Source organism: Struthio camelus, chromosome 5, assembly GCF_040807025.1.
Source record: "Struthio camelus isolate bStrCam1 chromosome 5, bStrCam1.hap1, whole genome shotgun sequence".
NCBI lineage: Eukaryota > Metazoa > Chordata > Aves > Struthioniformes > Struthionidae > Struthio > Struthio camelus.
In genome coordinates, this window is record NC_090946.1 from 66,694,955 (window position 1) to 66,720,068 (window position 25,114).

Genomic DNA, 25,114 nt, shown 5'->3' on the forward strand with positions numbered 1-25,114 from the left:
CAGTGGCAAGCGCACCAAGGCTGGGGGAACATTACTGGCAGCTGAAGCACTGCCTCCAGCCAGAGCGCTTACGCAGCTTGATTTGAAAGGAGTTCTGCCATGGCACATCCATACAGGCCACAAAGGGTAGGAAGAGGAACACGCAAGGACCTTTGCAGATGGTTTTGGGGAAGCAAATGGAGATATAGAATTTTTCTGCTGCCTGTTGCATGGTCAGGATTTCCACCCACCTTCTTCCCTTCCCCTCTGCTATGCACCACGTCAGCCCCTCTCTTCAACATGGGACATACCCGGAGCAGTGCTGGGGCAGAGGGTCCAAACCCTAATGGCTATGCCAGAGTCCCTGGGTGAGGGTAGGCACTGCTCCTAGTCTGTCCCCTGCCACTGCCTGGCTGACTTCTGTGTCACAAGGGCAAGGATGTCTCTGCACGGCCAAGTACTGTGCTGCCACCCTGGGCTGGGGCTGGAGACTCAGCCTTGTGGGGCAGCTAGCGGGAGCTGCGGGGCCACAGGAGGAGAAAAAGAGGAAATGTTGCCCAGAGCTTTGTGGCAATACCTGTGCCAGGGTGGGAGCCATATCCCACTCTGCTTGGCCAGAATAACAGCACGCACAATGTGAGGTCCAAAAGCTGGGCTGGGAAGCAGGGGAGGGACCCCCAGGTGCTGGGAGGGCCGGAAAGAATTGCCGCAGGAGAAAAGAAAGAGGGAGATTTGTAAGTATGTGGGCTGAGGGTAAAGGTGTGTAGAGGAAGCCTTGTTCCAGAGAGCCAGTGGCAAATCACCACATAAAGTCCTGCTTTGCCGAGTGCCAGGAGCGATGGTCTGCCAGCGTGGCTAGCGTGGGAGCTGCCCCCAGGGGTAACACAGCTGAGCAGGAAGATGGGGAGGAAAGTGTCAAGCAGAGGAAAATGGGAAGGGAAGGAGGAATGAAAAACATGTCTTTTCAGGAACAGAGAGACGATGCCTCTGGCATCCATGGCAGCCTTCCTAGGGAAGGAAGCGAGGCTAGAGGCTGGAATATTGCATCCCATCTCAGACTCAGCAACGGGTTTTCCTGTGAAGATTTAAGCAAGCTGCTTTGCTGTACTCAGCCTCCCCACTGAAAATAAATTTAATATTTCTGCAATTTAGCTGAGTGCTGGGGAACTGGCTCTGACAATGTCTATGAAAGACTTTGGATCCCTATAGAAAATGCTGTTTTAGAAGTGCAGAGTATTAGTGGTGGTTTTAAGGCCGCTAGTGCCTGCAGAGCCAGTGTGGAGATGTTCATGTTACTCATCCGCCCTAATCTGACTGCACCCCAGGTTTACCCAAATGAGCCTTCCTACACTGGCAAGGCTTATTCCCAGTGGGTCAAATCCACAGCTGATGTGAATTTAACATCACGGAGCCCATGACACCCCAGGAATTTCTGCTACCTCATACCTGGCCCAAATGTAATTCAGTCTCACTGGGGAAATCCAATAGAGTTTAACAGGGATGAATCCAATATGGTTCTGTAGAAAACAGGCTAAAAAGCTATAGGACTTTTCAATAGAAAGAATGGAAACTGGAAACGGAAAGAGAAGAAGATGACTGAGGTTTAGAATCCAACAGTGGGACGCTCTGCAGGATTCTTCCCCAGGTGACCATACCTGCTTTTTCTTTAATCACAGCCCAGTCCTCATAGCTGTCTATGTGCTCCTTGAGCCGGGAACAGAGCTGCACATTACCCACATAATCCAGGAGAACATCAATAATCGGCCCGGCCCAACGACTCATCTCTGGAGCAGACACCATGTCACAAAACTTCAACAAAAAACAGATTCACCACAGTCAGTGAGAGATGAATGCACCCCATGGAAACTATGACAGCGACAGCCCCAGCTACTTTGATTGTCCCATCTTTCTACCAGCCATGAGGACAATTCCAAGTTTTCTCTCAGAAAACTTCTACTAAAGCTTCTTTTTTGAGACTGAGGGCAGAATTCCCCTTTACCACCACAGAGGAAAGAGACAAAACCCTGGTGGAGTCCTAGCTTTTGAGCACAGAAAGGATGCTGAATTGTTTACAGAGGTCTGACAGTCCTTCCCTCATGGGAACGGGAGGGCAGAGCCGTGCTCCTGGCTTCGTCCGGAGCCGGTGCAGGAACTGCTGTAGGGCCCACACAGCTGAGGGTGCTGTGACTGAGTGCTGGGTCCCTTTTCTTCTCTAGAGGGCCTTCATGGGGTAACTGTGCACAAAGGAGGCTCCGGAGAAACAGGAGATTTAACAGAGCACAGTACCTCCTGGCTCTGGTGAACCCACTGGTATCTGCAGCTTTTGGGCATCAAACACCTTGCTAGAAATGAGCCTGGGAGATGAATCCCAGGCAGTTTCACTCACACATAGGGAAACTATCCTGGGCCTACCATGGAGCAAAGACATCTCCCTTATGAGATGATGAGACAAAACTTCTCCCGGATGAGACAAAACTTCTGTTCCCACCAGTGAGAGCTGCAGACCCTTTGCACAGAGGGCTGCTTATGTCAATACTGAAACATAGACTTAAGAAAATGACTTTAAGCCATCTCATTTAAAACAACAGCGGCTTATCTTTTCACTTCAGTCTAAATATGCATATCATACTAGCTATCTTCATCTATCTCTATCAAAGAAGTGCTGCATATGATGAAGATATTTGTGACTTATCTGCCTGGGAGCAGTTAGGAAAGTAAAGATGAATTAAACCATACTGTGTGCACAAGAACTCAGGCGCATGGCCGAACTCAATTGAATTACAGTAATTTAAGTACCATCCATCAGCTTAGTCACTGACAGTATCAGCAGGCACACTCTGAGACTACCCCAGATGGGAAAGAAACTACACCAGCTTAAACCTCTTTCAGTTTAAACCACTGTAACTAGATCACACTTGACTGTGTTTGCATGAGCCCTAACTCAAAACGCTTTAAGCCCTTGTGTGGATACTCTCATTCAGAAATAAAATGATATTAGCTCACCTAGGGAAGAATAAAGCTGCCAAATATTATGATCTCATTTGATTTAAAGTGAGAGCATCCACAGAGGTGTTTACTGCTCTTCTAACTGTGTTTCTCCAAGCATCCCCATGTAGTGTTTCCCAGGAAAACTAAATACTGGGAGGCTCCCCGTGGACAACCTATAGTTTGCTACCTGGACTGATTATGGAAAGTTCAGTTTGGGATATCTAGGCCTGATTCTTCAGTGCACCTGCTGTTGCTATGCAGCTACCCATAGGAAGTGCAAAGCAGTGGATCTGCACTACCACCTCCAAGCAGAAAAGCCACTTTGTCTGAGTTTAAATGAGGACACAGGTGTAGGGCACTGGATCTTACTGTTCTTCTGTTCTTGTCTCTGCCAGAGACTTTGCCTGTCCTTTTCTCTCTCCCCTACACACAAGCTCAGTCTACAAAGCCATTTTCCAGAATAAAAACGTTCCAGAACTTGTTGCAGGAAATAAAGCAAAGGAAAACAAAGCGAAATGATGCAAAGCTGCAACTACACATAAGGTCATTCTCAGAGACAAAGTGACTCTAGTCCCAGGACGTATTTTGCCTGCAGTCTCGGTAGGCCCCTGAATGCCCTTTCACAGCAGTAGGATACTTCATTCCCCATGTTCATTATTTAAAACTGCAATTCAGGAAATGTACAGTGAAACAGTGACTGCTTCTCTGGATTCACTTTCCCCAGGAAACACTAATTTAGTAGCAATAGTAATGATTTATAGCTGTGCACGTTTCAAATTCACTTCCAGTAGCTCATAGTCTTTACTATTTAAAGAGTAATCATTTAGACTTACTACCTTTATATAATCTGATATGAGAAAACAGGAAATACACATCTTTTGTGGGAAGAAGGTTACAGTTTCTCATGTATTCTTTCAGAATATAAACCTTCACAACCATATCACGAAGCTACACCACACAAGTCTTACTTTCATTAGCCACGCTGGTGTTTGGGAGCAAATTTAAAATAATATTTCTTAGATGGAAGGAATTGCTTTTTCTGTTCTGTATGTATTTGACCCTCACTGATCTCTCTTCTGCTCTAGGTGCAGATTTAATTGTACACAGCTTTTGCTATCTCTGTCTTATGTTGCCTGACCCTTGATGTGAGATCTGCGAGGAGTTCAGCATTTTGTCATGCACTAAGAAATAGGGTTAGCTGAGATCCAGAGGGAAATATCGAATATCTGCAACAAGTGAAAAACAGAACTGTTTTGTGTGTCTGGGATATCACAGAGGGCTACAGACAAACCTCTCTCTTTGTTTTGGGATTCCAGCCCTCTGCTCACTCTATGTTGTATCATATCATGGCTCAAGAATTGGGGATACTACATTTTATTCCTTTTCTCTGACAAAAACTGTGGTATCTTGGAGAAATTTTGCTTCAACAAATCCTCTCAAGGAGAATACAGCTCTGTTCAGGATGAGAGATTTTTTTTTACTTATTTGCTAGGTAAGTACTGGATAGCAAAGTCTTTTGGAAAAAAGGAACTACGAAAAAGCTCGTGATTTCCCAGGATCTTTTAATATTTTCCTTTACTCTTTTCATCACCAAGGAGTATTTATTGGTGACCATCTCTTTAGGCTGAATGACACTTTCTTCTGAATCCCTCAAAGCTACACTTAAACTAGATGGAAGGTGATTTAAACCTTCCCTGGTGCCTTGCATAAGAGAAAGAGGACTGCCATTCTGAGCTATCTCTGTTGCCTGTTGCACGATAGCAAATTTTGATGAAAGGGCTGGATTTTGTTTGAGATATTTTGGGAAGAGTCATCAGAGACTAGAATAAACGTGTGATCTGAGATTCTGTAAAGTAGTTTAGGGGATTAAGATTCCAATTTCAAGTCAATGAAAGCTGCAGTTAAGCTTTGGAAAGGACTGCACAGATACATATGTAAGACGTGGACACCTAAAACTCATAAGTGGCTTTAAAAATATGAAATCATGCATCTAAATCTCCTAACATCCTTTGAAAACTTTGAATGCTATGCACAAATTCATATAGCTGCAATGTAATGATTTGTACCCTCTCCGGGGCTGTTTATTTAGTAAACTTGGAAACTGCAACTATTTACATTCACTACGTTGCCCTCATTACGTGAAGAACTAAACAATTTTACTTTAACCAGGAGCTTAAATTCTGTAGAAGACAACGTAAATCTTGCAGGGCAAATAACACAAGCAGGTTCCTACGGCCCATAGTCTACTGCCCATATGATACTGCCTGTCAAAGAAACATGCTTAATTCTTGGCAGCTCAAATCCAGAGGAAAATAGTATTGCAGATCTGCCAGCAAAGGCTGTTGAGATGGCTAGAATTCACCTAAAATTCAGCCTATGGCTGCAGGGACTGTTGCCCACCCTCCCGCTGGTTTTGAACACGGCCTCACAAACTCTTACTAAGCCCTTTTTTTCTGCATATATAGTAGGAATAAGAGCATCTTTTGTCACAGGAATGTTAGGAGAAGAAATACATTCAGATCGCAAGATGCATTGGTAAGAGAAGTCCTTAGAAGTACTGTAGGTAAATTAGGCATTGCTTACCTGTATTACGGTTGGCTGTTTGGACTGCTGAGGATCACTAAGTCTGTCTCTTCTGTAATTTAACGCAGGATGTGGGCCGTTTCCATACTGACACTCAAAACAGGAAATTGCATCACAGCCCAGATCCAGGAGATATTTCAGCACAGAAAGGTACTTCATTGAAAACATGATGGTAGCTGGAAAGGTGGTGGGATGGCTTGAAATATAGGCATTAATGTTTGCTCCATGGTCAAGAAGCAGTTTCATGGTCTTTAGGCAGCCATGGCGAATGGAGATAAGTAATGGGTTGATGAGGTCAACGTTGGGGTTGGCTCCAGCCTCCAGCAAGAGCTCTGTGGCATAGATGTTATTGTTAAAGACAGCAAAATAAAGGGGTGTGGTGCGTCTGTCCTCATAAAGGCAGGAACGTTCCTGGGAGAGGGTAGTATTCACATCGTAGCCAGCGTCGATCAGCTCTTCCAAGGTGTCGTCATTGTTGCGTTCAGCCGCTAAGTGCAGGGGACTGATGCCGCTGCGCTTGACACGAGTGCGGCTGGTTACAGGGATCAGCATGGATACAATCCTGCCAGGTGGAGAGTCAGTGAGGAGCTGTGAGCTTTAGGGAATCGACTGCAAATAGTAGCTGTACGGTTGTAACCATAAGAAAGAGCCTATTAACTCAGGCACAGAAACAACACTCTCTGAGGTAAATCAGTGTGTGAACTTGGAACCTGTCGACAACTTTATGCATGCTCTTGCCTTGCAGAAAATGTGAGTTATGTAACCTCTCCTGCATGGAGGAACAAGTAGTTTGAAATTATCTCCCAGTTGCTGTAAGGTAAAGGCAGGGACAAGGGCAGTTAGATGGAAAAGGTAACATGATGATACCTCATCTACCCTGTGGTAACTCACTTATATGCCAAAACCCAAATGGACAGTTAAAAAATGACAGACACTCAGCCAGGCTCTCTTAAATGATCTGCATCTTCACCTTCGCACTGTGAATAGGAGTGGAGGAACAGGCTCACCGTTTCAGACCTGATGTGCATACGGATCTGCTGGCAGAGAGAAGATATCTCCCTACCTCTGTCAGGCTTGCACTACTGCTCAGTGGGGACAGGCGCATACACAAGATGTTGGTAGGCCTTATATGTCGCAGCCGTAGCAAGATGCCTGAGACTATAAAAGGCATAAAACCAAACCTTCCTCTGTGCGACTTAGCTGGGATGAGCTATATATTTGGCTTCTAGGCCTCCACGCCAGATTTTACAATGCAGTTTTTTTTACCTTCACTGCCTGTCTTTTGGCTGTGGCAAATCCACAGGGCTATCAATATCCATCCCAGATTGTGGGGAGCCAAAAAGACAATTAAGAAAAGGGAGAAAAAGAAATAAAACTCTTTTCCAGGCCAGTTGCCATGCTTTAGCCCAGGGAGAAAAAATATGTACAGCCAAGTTCTAAACGCCAGTAACCAGGGAATGCTATTGGATAGTGTTACGTGGCCTTAAATGCAGTAACGTAAATTGAGCTGCTCTCGTTATATAACATGGAGTTCAAATACGTGATGTACAGTGACCCTGCAGTCAAAAATCCATGATCATTTAGATGCCTCCATAGATGTCACTGGAGCTGGATAACCAAACCCATGGGTTTAATCCTCATTTCCTGCTCATAAGGTTGCGTGTCGATTCTATAAAACAGACAAGTCACTTTAAGCTAGATCCACAGAGACCAGACAACATTCAAATTGAGTGTCCCTACTGTTCCAGGAGATGCCCATGTTCCCTATGGGATGTCTATGGAGAGAGAGACCCCTAAAAAAGGGACTTGTGGGAATCAGCAAGATGAGGACACCTCCTCCTCCTCCTCCTTCCACACAGACTCCTCTATATAGCAGAGAACAGCTCTTCTAATACATGAACGTGAAGAGCTCAGTTTCCTGAACACGTACTGTGTCTCTTTCAAAATGTCTTGAGCTTGACTGCAACAGCCAGTCTCAGTACTGGGCACTCAAACATTAACATAATAAACTAAGCCAAATATAAGCACTACTGTCAGTGTAAGCTTCACCTGTGATACACTGAATGGTCCTGAAAAAGACTGAGCTGAAACGAGAGTTGAAGATGTGCAACATGTTACAGGATTACGTTCTCATTTATATGATGGACTGTTGCTGTCTCCAAGTTACTTCTACCACCTCTTTCTTAAACAAAAGAGGTTTTGTCCTTATGTAAGTATCTCGGGAAATGAAGCATGAGGTTTTTCTCCAAGCAGCCTTACTGATCTTCCAGTGCTGTGATGCTCACCAGGGAGCAGGAGGCTTGGATGCTGGTGAGCTGGCTACCTCCTACCACTAGCAAACGGTCTGTAAGAGCCATAAGAGCAAAAAGGGCTCAGAGCACTCTGAGGGCACCACACCAAGTGTCAACATCGGCCATCACATGATCTACTGTTTTTGAAGATTTAAGGGTCTGTTTTGTTATTTCCTTCCAGAAGCATACGTGCTTCAGCCAGCTCTTCACATCTGATTAAAGAGGCACTGCCTCATTTCTATTTGCAAGGAGGACTGAACCTCATTGCAGGGGTGTCACACCAAGGCTTTGCATGCAAATGCTGCAATGTTTCAAACCTTGGTAGAACCCCTGCGACCCACATTTATTTTGGGAGGACAAGCATGAAACATCAAGTTTGTATAAGGAGCCTAATTTTGTTCCTCAAAACTTGTTCCTTTTGTTCCTCTCCTCAACATCCTCCAAAGAGGGTTGATGCAGTTATATGGTGCCTCCACAACTGCAGTCTGGAGAGGAAACACAGCTCAAGGGAAGGCAGCAACGGCAGGACAAGCCAGATCAGAACCTACTTCTGTCACAGGGCTGAGCTTCATATACCCTTTTGAAATGTTGCTTCATTTCCCCATATCCTGGACACCTGGTTCTGTGACTTCTATTTGCTAGAAATTACATGGAGGACGCAGAGTATCCTTAGCATGAGCGCATCAAGAGATTATTGACTTGCTTTTACTTAATAAATCTGTCCATGCTTCACAAATAATGTCTTCCCTTCTCAGTTCATCATTTCCAAGAGGGAAGGAGTTAAATGACGGCTCACTACTCTCCTTCCTACAGTTGATGAGATGAACCTTACGAATGTCATGTTAGTATTGACAAGGTGTCCTTTAAAATAAACAAACACCAAGCAACAAGAGTTGACAGTTGAGCCTTGGGACCACATTCTTGGCTCTTTGATGGTAGGGAGCCTTCATGCTCTGGCAAAAAGTTGAAGCATGGAATTCCTGCTGAATTACATATTAAATCTGCAGGAATACAAAGAGAGGTCATCATGAAGGGTGTTATTTTACTGAATACCAAAGGAATTAAGAATGATCAGCCTATTGAGTTAAAGCTTTGTCATTTAGATAAATACTTGGTTCTGGCTGCATAAAAGACCTTTTTTTTTTTTCACTTCAGTTTTCAGCACTTACAAACCAAAAAATTATGCTCAGTCTTGTACTTTTGAAGGAACACAGACATCAGGCTTAATTCTACTCTCATCTATGCTTCTGAGTATTAGCAGTGAGAGTATACTCATTGGCAGTGAGTATTGGATGTGAGATCTGAATCAGGCCCTTTCTTTCATAACATGGGGATGGACGCGGGTTGCAGAGTTTCCATGCAAATTTGATTTCACAATGTGATGTGGATGTATTGAGCAAAGGGGAGGGGTAGATTCAGAGAGCTCGTGTAGGCTTTATATACAAATTGGATTCAGATCAATGTTTTGTACTTTCAGAATAACTTATTCGAAAGTGAGTGGCTGGAGTTGGGTTCTGTCTCTGGCCCATTTCTCATCTAAACGGTGCTTGTTTTCAAGAAAATGTCTGTGTAACTCAAACCCCAGAGAAAATTTTGAATCATGCTTGCAGAACTCTGTGCAAGGCATTTACACATATGCTAGAAGTGTATAAGTCCATTACATAAATTCACACCAGGCTGCCCTCTGGAACATGCAGCTTCCACAAAGAAGCTGGCCTACTTCATTTACAGAAAATAAATATCCTCAGGTCTATCTAAGTGACTGAGAAGCTTAATTAGGATTCTCAAGTAGACTGAAACTTGGAGAAAAGATACTACGGGAACGTCTAGTGCTATTAAAAGTTTTCATTCCTCAGACATTGTTAAATACATAAGAATCTTCTCCAGTGGTTGTTTGCAAAGATAGCTTTAATATCCAGACCCAGTCTTTGCAGCTGGACATGCTCTCTCATTCTACTATTGCTGTTAAGATTTTGATGGAAAATGTAAGAGAAGCATCCACTATAGCTGCCAAAGGGTTGTCTCACTGCAATTAGAGATGTAACTGTTTTGCACAAATGGCCACTGGCCCTTCCAGCAGCAAGGAGTTAAAGGCAGGATGCAAAATTTTCCTTAGGATCAGAAGTAAATACTCAGGAGCTCAGGCTCAGAAGCATGCTGCAATGTCAGTACCTGTCAGTCCTTGAAAGAGCTAGACAAAAACTACTTACATTTGTGTTGTGATTATAATCACAACTCTAGGTGGCATCTTCTAAATTGATACACTCACAGGCTGTGGAGTTTCTCCCCCTCCTAGAAACACCTCTAATTCAAAAGACTGATTCATCTACTCATTTCCTGGTTATTTTTTTCATTAGTTTTTCATCAGTTTTCATTAGTGTCTCACTATTTAAGCTGTGTGCAAAATTCTATCCCAAACACATCTGATTTCAGAAACTAACCACTGGATCTCTTTATGCATATCTGCTACATTTAAGAGTCATTTAATCGCTCATTAATAAAGTATATTTTCCAGACCTTGAACTAGTCCTCTACTTCTTTTCTGAAGTCTTTCCAATTTCTTGACAGCCTTCTGAAAGGAAGGATACTAGAACTGGATGCCACGTTCTAGCAATGGTCTCACTAATGGGCCTTAGAGATTCACTTAAACACTTCCCGCTGACAGCATCTGAACTATTGCTAAAAAAGCCTGAACACACCAGAGATGAATGCAGCATGTTCTGCTCATGTGGAAGAATAACTATAGGCTTGTTTAGGTAGGAAAATGCTTACAAACTAAGCTATGCTATGCTAAGTATTGAGCACTAACCCTCCACACAGATGCTTTTACTACATCCAAAGCATATTGAGTGGAGTTCAGATTAATCCATTTCCAAGATACTTGGGGTTATTTAGCCCTAATAACTGATATTTTGGTAGAGCTAAAAGGATCTCGCACCCCATACTACTGCCCTGCCCTGCCCTGCCCATCCCATCCCATCCCATCCCATCCCATCCCATCCCATCCTAGCCCATCCCATCCCATCCCATCCCATCCTGCAAATACACTCTGCTCAGTTTAGAATTTCAAACTCAAGCTCTAAATTGGAAAGGTGGGTTCTCAGCTGGAAGCTCCCTCACTTGCAATGATCAGTATTAGATATAGCACCTTATATTCTCTTTCTCATATGGACTCTGGATTCTTGTCTAAAAAGTGAAACTATGAAATGAACCCAAACTTACTCGCAAATGCCTTTTTTGGCTGCTATGTGAAGAGGTAACAGGCCATCTTTATTGGCTTTGTTAGCATCTGCTCCTTGGGACAACAGAAACTCCACGATACGTACATGCCCATTTTTACAGGCTTCATAAAGAGCAGAGGCTTTATCACTGGCTTGAGTATTTATATCAGCACCTAGGAAGAAAGGAAATCTTTGTAGCACTAAAAGGTTAAAATCAAATAGAAGCAACATATTTTAAATGAACAGCATAAGTCTCTGTGACACTGGAGCCACAAAATGTCCTGAAAGGGGATGTGAATGAGGTCATATCATATTAAAATAAAAAAGTGATACAGTTATACTTTAGAACTTCACTGGCTTTTACTGTGATGTGAATTTTATGAGGGAAAGTTTAATGGGGAAATTATTCTCTTTAGTCAGTTTGTTGGGGGAAAACAATGTGATAATACACTCCTGGAAAGGGATGTACCCACAGGATAAAAAACACAGTCAGTGTCAACCATTAGCTTGCAGTTATGAATCCAGGCTCCATCCAACCATATCTCAAATGCAACCATTTTAAAATGTGCTAGAGGGTAGTTCTTTATATAACGTGGCCTTTTCTTTAGACGCAATAATCTCATAAGTATTTATATATTTACTGTGTGTACATATACTAGTCGTGAGCAAGAGGTGGAACTCCAAAGGAAATTATTCTGTAATAATATCATATATACACACATATAATATATGTTTATATATGTTATTTATACTATATATATTTATACTATAAGTGCATTCATACTATTTATACTATATTTTAATTTTAGTACATATGCAGGCTAATATAGGATTCTATAACAAGACAACCTCATAATTCAAAGCAAAGAATTCAGTATCTGAAAGTTGCTCTGAAAGTTGCTTTTATTCAGGCATGCCTTAGTCAATGAATACTTCATTTCAAAACTTAGCATGTGAGGCCTTATTTTAAGTTTTACAGAAAAAAATGGCAAATAATATTAATGAGCTACTAGATTATTCGGGGCATTTTTCTTGAGCTCTACTGGATGTTTGGCTTAATAAACAACAAACAAGAATAAACCAAGCCCTAATACTTTTTATCCACAAACATTCTCAAATCTAGTTTTTTCTGTGCTAGAAATTTAAGGCCTGAAAGCCTAGGTTTTGACTGGTATATGCTATACCATTCTGTCCTCAGGAAGGCTGCTCTATGTGTATTCTAAATGGGAATGACCGTTCACTGGAGTTTTGCTTCTAGCTCCAATAAAAGAGCCAATCAGGCTCCTGTCTGATCATGAAAACTCCCTGCCAAGAAGAACATTTCCCTGTGCTGTCACCCCAGACTGCAACATCTGTGTTGTGTTTGGCCCTTTGAAGACACTGTAGTTAGAAACAATAGGAGAACAGCAGTGACAAAACATAACACAGGACTACGTTCTTAATGAAAAATAAATGAAAAAGAAACCTTTTTTATGATGAACATTGGTCATCATAAACAATGCAATGATATTATTCCTGGGGTTCTCAGAGGAGCTTTTGAGGGTTTGAAACATTTGAACAGTTTTATTGGATTTTCTCTTGTGTATTTTTCTCAAAATTAAACTTTAAGGAAAGTCTAATATGTATGTAAGTTGAAACACAAATAACATTCCAGCTTCATTTTCAAAATCATAGGCAGCTTGATGGACTATAAATGATGGTCATATAAAACTGGCTTGACAACGCTAGCTGGACAACGGACAGCATTTTTTGTTCCCCAGTTGTCACGTCTTTCTTGGCTATACTAATCTCTTCAGAAGTTTTTCTTGTCTGCACTGCTGTTTTGCTCTCATTTCACAAACATATTCACATGCACAGGCACTGATTCTCACCTACATTGAAGATATTGTGCCACACTGAGAACAAAAATATGCTTCAGAATGGTAGTAGTAAAGTGTATTGTACTTATTTTAAAGCTGTTTTATATGACTGGAGCAGTATACGGTAGATTTAGTATAAACTAGAATCACATTTATTTTGCTTTTATGTTTGAACATACACACACGTGAGGGAGAGTGAGTGTGCTTCTCTCTGGTGTAAATCTGTTAACTACAGTACTCATCAGGACTCATTAGTGGAGGAAAACTCACCTTGTGCCCATCCTTGCACATGTTCATGAGCAAATAGGGTTGGCTAATGTTCAACTTCCACCAGCTGTTATCACCTACAGTTTCTTTTATAACTGACTGGACTTTAGGCTACACGTGTGCGGGGTTGTGAAAGCTGTCAGTCAATACAATTAAAGAGCACCAAACTACTTCACCACGTGAGTGACCACTAATGGATGCTGAAGAAACTGATGTGTCTAGTCCATGCTCTCTCAAAGACCCTATTGCAATCTGGGCTTCTAGAGCAACAGGAACCTCAGCACCTCTTCTGGCTAAGCCTTGTCTCCAGAGACTGAAAAACTGAGGCATGGAGAATTAACTCTCCACACTCTCCACAATTAACACTTTGAAATATTAAGGATGAAATGAGTAAAGGCATGTCAATTGCATGACTGAACTCACCACATTTTGCCAGGTATCTCAAAGCATCCAACTGCCCACTCTCAGCTGCCACAAATAAAGAAGTAATTCCATAGGAATTTGTGGACTCAATCTTGGCACCCCCTTTCACAAGGATATCAATAATCTCCAGGTCATTTCGGGAGACAGCCTCATGGAGAGCAGTCCATCCTCGATTGCAACGATGGTTGGTATCAGCGTTGTACTGCACCAGGAGTCTTGCGGCCTCTGCATTCTTGCGTTCACAGGCTGTTTTGACAAAAAAGGTAGAGATACAGGACAAGCTTTTGAACAGATTCTGGGTGTTCTGAGTATACATTTCGTGTAGCACAAAGCAATATAACACAACTTGGCCGTGCTGAGTCAAACCAAAGATTCATCTAGTTCAATATGAGAGCTAAGGCTGCAGCTAATTGACAGTGTTTGGGGCAGGCAAAGGATGTAGCAGAAAAACCAATCTTCAGCTGGGACCTGGGGGAGGCTAACTGTTATGCACTGCGCTTGAACCAAGCCTGATACTGAGGGAGATGCAGAAACCACACAACTTAACGACTCTCTGTCCAAATTCTATGCAAACTGACCCTGTATCTTATTGCCTTGAACTGCAAATAAAACTCTATAGTCAAGAAAATACAAAAAGACCAAACAAACAGTAGCCAGCAAAGGATCCTCAGAATATAAGAATGGGGTGAGCCACTTTCCCAGCCTGCCACAATTCACAACTCAGGACCACCCTGACATAAAGGTATTTTCTTGATATGTAATATTTTTGGGGGGATTTTTACTCATTAATTTGTTCCATTGGTTTTTGAATGCAAAGTCAGGAGGCTCTCTACATACTTTTACTGTGGCACCCCAAACCAAAGGCTTCTAGAATAAGCAGCCACTTTTACAACCCCCAGTTAGCATATGCTATACAAGGCACAGTGAGAGAGGTCACCACATTCTATAGCAATTGTTCTTTTTAAAAATAATAGTGTCTCTTTCTCATGGAAGTGCTGCCTTTCGGTGTTGGTTCTTCCCTTGGGATATCCCCATGGCTTCCTCTCACATACATGAGCGTCACTAACATGTTCTGAAAGCAAACTATCTGATTAGACGCTGCTGTAATTACCTACGCATGACAGCCCTGCAGAGTTCCATTTGCTTACATACAAAGGATGACTAATTTGTCATTATAACTTTTTCACTCTTTCCTTATTAGAGGATGGATCATAAAATTTTTAGCACATTCTTAATAACAGTTTTCTCTGGCTAAAGGGTGCTTTCATATTTTCATTATTATGAAGATCACTGCTACTGTGTGTTTAATTCACAGTAGAACAAATTTCCTGTAGCAGACTATAAGCCAGACATTTTAAAATCAGACATATTAAACTGTGCCTTTATAATTCCAGGCATTCAAAGCTTATGGAAAGATTATTGTGTAGGCCAGTAATGGGTGCTTTTTAACGTAAAGTTAGAGCACTAAAAATTGTCATGTGGAGAGCAGTCAGTCAAAGGGAGACGGACATAAAGGTGTGAAGGATCATTGCCTTCTCTGAACCCTTCAGATACCATGGATTTAATGCTGTTCTGCTAAAGATATTATCTACCTCACTGAATTGTTTATAGCATTGTGCATCTGGCATAGCACATAGCCTGGCCTGTCACACTCAGTACATGAATCATCAACATGTGTACACTTACTATACTCCCACATCTAACAGTTACTTAGGACCTACTGTTTAAAAAGGCATACATAGTCCTGTCCTATCCAGCTTTGTGCTTTCCCACAGTTTGAGACACTCTGCAGAGACCCACCTGACACTCTGTGCTGAGGATCCCCCTCAGCGTCCCACCCCCCGCTCTCACCCCATATTACAGTCTGCAGCCCTGAGGCAGGCACCAAGCCCGTCCCGGGCGCAGAGGGGTTGTGCCATGGCAAGTCAGATGCAGGAGATATAGGCTTACCTGTATGAAATGGGAGCCAATTGCTGAATTTGAGTCTTGGCATGCAAGACCTAGTGAGCCTACCATGTCTGGGGAGAGCTATGTGGGGGCTGATCCTCTGAGTGCCAGCAGCTCTCCTCCTATGGCACCAGCATTGCTCAGCATCTCTGGGAACTCGGTCACTCACCTTTGTAAAGCGGAGTTTCTCTGGCCTTATTGGAGATGTCGGGCTCGGCTCCAGCCTGCAGTAGGGTGAGGAGGCAGTCTAGGTTGCCCCGGCTCGTGGCCAGATATAGAGCTGTCTCCTCGTTGAGAGTGCGCTGGTCGATTGTGCCAGGGTATGCTGTCAAGAAACCATAAGCGCACAGTCATTGAGGCATGTAGTATGCAAGTATCTGAAGCATAATCGTTTTTCGTGATCTTTAGAGTTTTAGCTGATTTTTTTTTGTTTATTTCTTCTTCTCCTTTTTAGTAAGTAAAGTAAGTTAAGCATAAAAAATGAATTTATTCTAAATCCTATTAGCCACTGGCTTAGATTTTAATGTTCATCTATTGCCATTAGTGATGCAGAAAGCTGCTGAGTAAATGATCTTCGGTAGTAGTTTGAAGCAGAATATGACAGCTAACTGCCTTCAGTCACTGACAAAGATGGGCTGGGTTGGATCTTCATCTAGGGGTAACAGAGGCAATTCCGCTGCCTCCTGTGGCAGTTTAGCAGCTTACAACAGCCAAGGATTGAGCTGCAAGCCTTTACAGCGGCAACTCCAGGGCTTGGCATGATCTATGCAGTTTCACAGAGATATCAGTTTGTCCTGCATGTGCTAACTTTTACAGGCCTCAGTTTGCAAACGTGTCTTCAGAGAGAGGGTGAAATTAATATGCACACAAACTGGCTGAAAAAAGAACTTCACACGAGGACCCAGGCTCCAGCTGGGCTGTGTTAATTCTGCTTTTTGGCTTATTCATATTGTTCTATCCATTTCGTAATCAATTAATTTTAATTTCACTAACCTTTTTGCAACAGGCTTAGGCAACCCACTTGGCCATAGTATGCAGCTTCATGGAGAGGTATCCAGCCATCCTTATTAGGTTCAGAAAGGTCTTTCCCTGATTTCATCATGTTACATACTGCTTTTTCATCTCCATCCTTGATTGCTGCCACCACTGGGTCAAGCTCTCTTTAAAACAAGGTTGAAAACTGATTACTGCTTTCTTCATTACTGACAAGATTTTTACGGCAACAACATGGTATCATTAGGCAAAGAACAATGAACCTCTACAGCCTACATAATAACTTTTTGTGGCCCTCGGGCATCTAGCTACAGTTGTCACTAGAGGTAAAATCTATCTATCTACTCTAATTTAGCTAGTCACGACGGATAAGAAGCAGCACTCTCTGGAGGCGTGGATCTTTCTCCACAAAGTGTAAAGTGTAGGTGTTGACTATCACTGACATAAACATTTACATTTTAGAAATATGGAGTTTGGTGAGACTAGCGCTAGCCGTGCTCTGTACACTACCATGAGTATCCATGGTTGTGATAATCACATTATCCTGACATTTGCTGTCAAATGTGGTAAGGTCGTTCCATGTGAGATTTCATAAACAAGATCAACTTAGAGAAGAATTGCCCCTTTTCAACACTGAAGAAATGTTAGCTTTAATTTGCAGATGGCTGAGCTCTAAAACAGAAATTCTGAATAAATCTTTAGAGATACTTCCTATTTTTCTTATGAAAATCTGTCTTCAAAAGTTAGGCAGACCAGCTGTCAAGAAAGGAGAACGCTGGCTAGACCTTGTAAATCTTACAGTGTTGGTCTGGGCTCTCTTTTCTTTGGCCAGGGAGGATAAAAAGAAAAATCTACCCACTGAAATGAAATTCTGAGCTGCCCTTAATGACTACCCTAGAGAGCCCCAGCTATTATTTCAGTATTAAGCACCCAAATTTTCAGAAACGATAACCGCCTTGGATGTTATAGACCTTTGAAAATATGTCCAGTGTCACAACAAGACCTGCTAGGTGCTGGACACTTTAAAATCCACTCTTTTTCTAGATGCCTACTTGGAAGCTGACCCATCAGCTTTTTTGACAAGCCCACTCTATAAATGCTGATATTTGCATCAAAACAAAAGTCAGTACACTGCTTCTCTAAGGAAAAACCCAGGGCTTGCTGTGGAAGACTATGAACAAAATGTGTAGGCCAATAAATGGGAAAAGATAGCATATCCCAGGTGAAAAAGTACTTAGTACCACTTGCTCTTTCTTCTCTATAGCTGGAAGCAGTGATATCAAGACTGCAGAGTCACAAAAATAGCAACACTGGAATGAGGGTGAGATACGGGATGCAAAGCCAGGCAATTTTCCTGAGGAGATAACAGCTAGAGCAGGCAGCTGCCTTCCTGGCCACTACCCAGCCAGAAGGAATCAACTGACCTTCTTCTGATAATTGCAGGACTGATGTCCCCCTGGATACCCCACTGTATCCCCATACTAATTAAGGTACCTAAGGCACTATAACATTGCTAGTTAGTTATAGATGAGAGATTTTTACATAGGCATTTAAAATTTGGCATTTGGTTGAAGTCAGTTAATAGCAACAATTGGTATGTTTGCCTGAGAGAGGGGAAGGAGGTGGGGGATCTTTATCCTTAAAAGCCTCTGGCACAAGCCTGCTGAAACCATCTGTTGTGCTATGCAAAGTTTCATGTTACATACACAGGGCTGCTTACTGTGACCTGGGACTCGGGCACACGATAGAGTTACTGGGGTCTAGTGAGTTACTGCATGCCAGGTGGGATACGACAGGAGTCTGTTTGCAGTTTGTTGGCACATAGCAAACGCAAAGTAAATCGTATTAACTGAGACCCCAGTGAAAGCACAGGGTACCTTGTCTCTGTGGCAGGGTTAAAAATGTGTGCAGAATCAGTTAGTGGTCTGCTCGAGCCTTCAGATGTTGAAGATGTTGAATGAAGCAAACTTCTGTTAGGCCCCTTGACCTTAAATGATTCCTGAGCAAGACAAGAGGTTTGCTGGACCTGGCTGTAGACACTTTAGCCAAGCAAATTCCAGATTTGCACAGAAGGTTTAATGAGTCTCCATGTGAAATCCTTCTTTTCTGCTTGTCTCAGAGTTGGTATGTGTATACACACACACACACACACACACACACACACACACACACACTCATATGTAACACATTCTGCTCTTTGGATTTTAATGGAAACAGACAAAATCAGTATTAAGACTAAGGAGGAATTCCGAAGTTCTGATGAAATTTTAAATTTATAGGCTAATCAAAAGAGTTACTACATTTTGAAGGCCAGTAGCCAGGCTCATAAATACTCATTGCAAAAGAGGTGCATGGTGGGGTCAATTCTAAGTGCTGCAGAAGAGGTTCAGTAGTGCACAAAAGGGTTCAGGAAGCACCTCCTTTTCCTGGCAGCCTGGTAGGGTGTAGAGAGCATCGGGTAACATTATCTTCCTGAGTGAAGCCAGCTAGCCTCTGCCTGGCTCCGAGTGCAGGGCCAGAAAATAGCCATGCCATCATGCTCCCTTGTGACTTCCTAGCCACTTTTCTGCTCTTACCTGACAGCAGAGGAGGGGTAGTTTATCAGCATTATCTTGGCCCTCGTTATAGACCAAACTCTATTGAGCTATATGATGCAGAAGAAAAAGCCTGCTTTCCAGTCCTTGCAAGTGGAGTAGGAAAGAGATAATGCAAGGAATGCAGATCACATAATGAGAGGATGTGATTTCAGAGGGGCCAAGGGGAGCTGACAGGTGACAGGGGTGAAAGAGTCTCCACGTTTCAGCAGAAAGAGGTTTTCACACGTGTCTGTGAGGGCAATGTCAGCACAGCACAGTGGGCAGAGCCCAGATTACACAGGGTGCAGGGTACAGGGTGAGATGGGGGAGAATATAGATACGGGTGAGGGAGACAAAAGAAAAAGGAGTGAAGACGTGATAGTCAACTAACTATGCATTCAGGGAGGAATTTGTAAGATGGATAGAACAAAGAGGGTTTGAACTGGGAGACAAAAAAGGCAGAGGAGAGGTTTCTGCAAGGTACAGAGAAGTTCTGCCTGTGACACTTTTTCCCCCCCATCTCTTCCCTAAAGGCAGGTACCAACCTCTGCTCTGCCTGGCAGAGGGCTGTAATAAACCCATCACAGTCCAGACACTACCACTACGCACAGGCAGAGCTCAGCCCACCAAGCTTATTTATCGTCTCCACCAATGGCAAAACAGGGCCAGGAGGGTCAAAGTCTGTCCTAGTGGTTTTCCCTTGGCTGGGTAAGATACAGTGTGGCTTCCCAGTAGCCCTTCTCAATGAGGCAGGACAGCGCAGGCATTGCTGTGCCAGAAAGCAGCTACAGCATCTTGGAAGCATTTATAAAACATTACTTTGAAGGACTGGACTCTCTCACCCTGTTTATATGCTGCCATAAAATGTTTGTTTTCGCCACCATCCCCCACCACTGAACTATGAAATTAATACCAATGCAGTACAAACAGCATCCATCTGCCTCATCTACTGTGTCAATGTGGGAGCCAGCCTATACAAATAAACCACATCACAGTCAACCCTTCCCTGCTGTCCCTTGCCACCTCAGAGCTACCAAGTGACCCAGAGTCCCCAGGACATGTGCACTGGAGGGATGGAGAGGGATGAAAGGGGAGGAGAGGACAAGGGAGGTTTGAAGGTGGGGTTGCCCACAAAAGACAGTGTGATGGTTCGGGGCAAGTGGGAGGCTGGAGGAGACAAAGAGAAGGCGAAGAGGCAAAGAGCGCAGATATCAGCAAGACCCCTCTAAGCAGTTCATGAAATCCCTTGGATGACACTCAAAATGCCACCATATCCCCCCCAGACACCATCACCGCCCAGAAGAGCTGACTGGGAGGGCAGGGGGCCGCAAGGCTTCTTTTGACTGCACGGAAAAGCAGGAGAGGGAAAACAAGGCACTTACATGGGCTGAGGTGTGCTGAACAGGCTGCCATCGTACCTTCGCCTGACCCCCCAGGCTGCCCCCGAGCTGGAAGAGTGAGCATGGCCTCTTGTCTGGGCCGCCAATCTGGAGTGGCGATGACATGAATGAAATAAAGAGAAATACTCCGAATAGGAGAAACAGGTCATGTTGAGGCAGAAACAGAGACACACACCCACTGAGAGGGAGAGCAAAAGCGTGCTGGTCAGGGCTTTGAATGAAAGCAGATGGCCACAGCTTGCTCTGCACTGGATTCAGCTGCTCTCTCGGCTGGAGATTATTTTTGGCCCTCTGAGGAAGCATCAGGGGATTCAAATGACCATATAAGACAACAGGGAGGTTAACCCTGCCACCACCGCACAGGAAGCAGGCAGGAGGCGAGGTGACATTCATCACCCCCTGACGTGTCACGCGAGCAGGTCAGAGGAGGGAGCGGAGGAGGATCCAGGGCCCCCAGGTGCAAGCTCCATTTTGAGCTCCCCAGGCTCTCCCAGGCAGCAGCAGCGTCCAGCAACACTACGGATCTGTAGCTACAAACCCTGCAAAGGCTTTTCCTCTAGTGGGAGGTCAAAAGCTGCTGGGCTGAGGCAGAGGCAGGACAGGTTAATGCACAGAAGAGCAGATGCTGTCTTTCGCTAAAATAGCAGGTGTCAAAGGACCCGCTAGGAAGACAAGACCAAACAGCCAGGGTAGCCCTTTCTCCCCCCATTGTCAGATCCCCACAGCAAAGCTGGCAGTACAAGTGTGCAGTAACTACACTGCAAAGCCCTGGACTTTAGCTGGAGCAGGATTGCATTCTGCAAAGCATCTTTTTTCCTGTAAGCATAAAGCATCCTTACTGCTCATCAAATTGTTCCAAGTCTCCTGACCTTTGAAATCAAACATTTGCAGGTAGTGAGGCTTCGGTAGGGAGGCAGTGAGGAAAGCAGAGTTATGAGAAGGAAGGAGGAACAGAACTTCAGTTACTCCCCAATTATTACAAAAAAAATAGTTTGAAAGGAAATTTTTCTATCTTCTTTGACTTTCTAACCCCTCCTCCTCCTTGAGAATTCTGCCTTTTAAAAAGTGAAAGGAGAACAAAGTTTGGTTTTGAAACTGTCAGCAAGTCTCTACAACCCACAGCACAACAGCGCAGGGGAGGAGGATGCCTCCACACTTTGGTATCTGGAGCTACTCTTGGCTGGGAGCAAGCGTGCTTGAAATCAAACTCTGAAACAACCACATTTTTCAGAGTTTGTAGTATCTAGAAGGTAGTCTGCTCACATGGTTTAATATGCCTTTTTTGGTCTCTCTCCTATGTTTTCCCATAAGGAATCCTGTACTCCCTCCCTGGCTAAGCCCAAGCCAGGAGTGCAGTGTCCTCATGAGAGAAAGGAGCTGCTTACTTCAACAGGGCTTTTTTAGGTCAAGAAAGCTTGTAAGACTGCCCACTTTCTTATTTTATTTGTTGTTTAAAAGAGATAACTTTGAGCAGATTCTCATTTCACTGTGAGGGTGTAAATCACTGACTTCATTGCGTATATACCAGAATCTGGCTCTCAAACTAACGATTAGCTATTTGAAGCTGCTTAGTACGACTAGTTAGCGTGTTGTTTTGGCAGGGGAGGCTGGCCGTCCCTTCCTGGGCAGCGTGCTCATGTCGAGCTTGGGCTCACTCACCTTTGCCAGGGGTAAATCTGGTAGGGAGGGTTGTGGCTGCTGGTGCGGCTGGGTGCAGCTGCCTCGCCGGGGCCCGTCACAACTGACTTCTGATGACTCTGGGCAGCCGACTGCCCTGCAGGATCCTCCTCCAGGCTCTGCTGTATGGCCATTTTTATAAGCTCGTCCTCACTCAGGCTGCTGTACAGATTGTATTCCTCGCAGCCAATCATTTCCCTTTGAGTATTTGCTGCTGTTGTAGCCATTTTTTTTTTTTTTGCTTTCCTGTAAAAGGAGATTTGAACAATTAATATGTGGAAAATGAAAGAAAGAAATTCAGCCATCTTGTGCTGTTGTTCAGCTCTGTCTCTTGATTAGACTGACCAGAATTCCCTAGAAAAACCTTTGTCATGGAGAGAACATTAAATCTGCATGTAAACTTAGTGAACCAACTCCTTTATGTCACATAGATGAACCTGGATTTTCTGTTGGTTAAGAAGGGAAAGGAGCTGCTGCAAGGAAGTAAGACAAGTTTTTAATCTACTTATTCTGGTTCATTCAGTTCAGGAGAAAAACTGGTAAAGGAAATCCCCAGCAGATTAAGGAGATATAGCTTTGAAATTAATTTATTTAGGAGAACACTAATGCACATCTCTTTATTTTTTTATGTCTCATTTTTAATTGGTGGAAATTAAAGGGAGAAGGTAGCCTGTTTTCTGTAGGGGTAGGTTCTTAGCCAGGGTAAAGCAACTTTGTGGAGATGCTTCTCTCACCCTATCTCAAGATCTCACTAGCAACATGCAAAGCTGCTCTTTGAAGTGACTTCCTTTTTCTCGTTAATCTAGAAGAGCAATGTGACACTATTCAGTTTCACTTCTGATTTTCTGCTTTTCATGGAACAAAGTTCAAGGTCATCGGTTTTAAGACTCATAGTAAGACTCCCTTCCGAAAACTAGAGGTTGAGAGCTGGAAATGATAGACGAGGGGGAACGTCAGAGCACATTCAGCAGTCACAGGCTGAACTGTCAGTGCAGTAGGGACTCAAAGAAGGCAAAGACAATCCAAAATACTGTGGTAATTCCAGTAATGACAGGGAAGTATTAGTGCCATTAATAGCAACATGCAATGCTTTAGCAAAATCTCATCTGGATGCCAGGGACAATTCTGGTCTCCAGTGTTCAAGAGTCAAGGGAGTATTTCATGAGAGGAGATGGAAAGACTTGGTTTGCTAAGAAGATGGCAGCCAAGAGGGAATAGGTTTTCTCTTTACAAGCTTATCAGAAAGCAAGAAAAGCTATGTAAAGTAAAGAAGAGGGCTTGCATGAGAAGAAATGGATCCAAACTGCCCGTGGAAGGATTTAGACTGGAAATGGGAAGAGTCCTCTCTGTCCCTGCCCACCTCCGGCCTCCCCCTCAGCCCCAGGTGGCCATTTCAGCCCAGCCCAGGAGTCGTCACTCCCTGCCCCGCCATGGCCCTGCCCCTTCCCGGCCACAGGCTGCCCTGGCCCCCACCCCAGACCCGACTCGTGGCTGCCTGCGTGGCCCGGCCTTGGCCCAGCCCTGTCCCCACAGCAGTGCCTGCGGCCAGGGCTGGGGCTGCCCCCGCTGCCCCCCGGCGCCCTGCTCCCTCAGGGCGGTGGGATGGGCCCTGGCGGCCAAGCCCAGCCCTGCCCCACCGGGAGCCCCCCAACACCAGCCCTGGGGAGCTGGTGCCCTGGGGACCACTGCAGCTTCCGGCAGCACTCGCTGCTTTAGCGATCGGTTTATTGGATGTCCTTCAAGCGCTGCTTGAGTTTCTGGTTGGTGCCTGCTGCTCGGGGAGGGCGGGGGGATGAGCGCTTGGCAGAGCAGAGCGTGCCATGGGCGCAGGTGCCCTAGCGAGGCACTTGAACTTCAGCTTCCTGTCCCAGCAGTTGCATCGTTTCCACGTGCTTTTCCTGGCATCTGGTCGAAAACGACATTTGCCACATACTTTATACGACACCATCAGGATACAAGCAGCCCCATAGAGGAGTGCTATGCTCACTCACGTCTGCAAAGAGATCCCCAGCACCAGGAGCCCTGCAAAATTTGTCCTGCCCTGAGTACCTGGAAAATGCCCGCCTTCCTGCCCCAGGTCACACACAAGGGTCGTGGAGCCACCTCCCCTCCTGTGCAAGGCTGGTAGCTGCCGCCCAGCAAGGCCAGTAGCAGCCAGCTAGGGCACTGGCTGACAAAATTCAACTCCCCCCTACTTCTTCCCCCTTTTAACGGTGCTCTCCCGCTGGCTGGGGCTTTGCCTCCAGCTCCCCAGTGTCTCACAGAGAGTTGAACTTCTCACAGGGAATCGCACCCATATCAGCAGTGGTGGCATGACAGGGTTGGCTTATCATATCCCTGTGGGTCTGGGAGCCTAACAAGTCTTGAGCCTCACTCCAGTAGATTACCACGCTCTATTAGTCATTGCTACTGCACACACGGCCAAGAAACAGTCCTGACATTAGGGAGATGGTATCTGACAGTGCAGGAAATGGTAACTCCCTCAAATGATAACAGAGCCATACCTATGTGCATCAATACACTTACATTTGTTTCTTTAACCATAATTAAAACAATAAATTAACACAAAGTTTAAAGAAATTGCAAGAGCTTTAATCAAGCTGCAAGAAACTTAAAGTCTTGGATTTAAACATACCACTTCATAAATAGTCTTCTACATCTACTAGTGCTGCTTGCATCCACCTCAGATTTCAAGCATACTGCAGAAGTGGGAAGAGCTCAAGGGAAAGAGAAGCCCAGCGGTTTTCAGATTAACATTATTACTCTTTACAATACAGTATGTGTTTTACAGCCATGAAAACTGCCAAAATAAAACCTGTTGCTGTAAATAATATAATCCAGATTTTTTGTTTTTGTTTTTGTTTTTTTGCCAGGTCTCTCAAACCTGCTCTTGACTGTATTTTTCAGGGT

At 44.2% G+C, this 25,114-nt stretch overlaps 1 protein-coding gene across 2 annotated transcripts in view; it reads right to left on the minus strand.

Moving 5' to 3' along the window:
* ASB2 (ankyrin repeat and SOCS box containing 2) overlaps positions 1-25,114 on the minus strand; it is a 33,918-nt gene that overhangs the window by 4,170 nt on the left and 4,634 nt on the right. The window contains exons 2-9 of one of the 2 annotated variants that reach the window (XM_009689761.2): positions 22,187-22,450; positions 20,510-20,614; positions 16,552-16,718; positions 15,728-15,883; positions 13,612-13,857; positions 11,064-11,235; positions 5,551-6,112; positions 1,635-1,788 (exon numbers count right to left, since the gene is read on the minus strand). In XM_009689761.2, coding sequence (XP_009688056.1) covers positions 1,635-1,788; positions 5,551-6,112; positions 11,064-11,235; positions 13,612-13,857; positions 15,728-15,883; positions 16,552-16,718; positions 20,510-20,614; positions 22,187-22,431 — 1,807 coding nt within the window. In that variant the 5' untranslated portion in view covers positions 22,432-22,450. Of the gene's footprint in view, positions 1-1,634; positions 1,789-5,550; positions 6,113-11,063; positions 11,236-13,611; positions 13,858-15,727; positions 15,884-16,551; positions 16,719-20,509; positions 20,615-20,702; positions 20,978-22,186; positions 22,451-25,114 lie in introns of those variants that run through there. The other variant, XM_068946909.1, reaches the window with a different exon arrangement.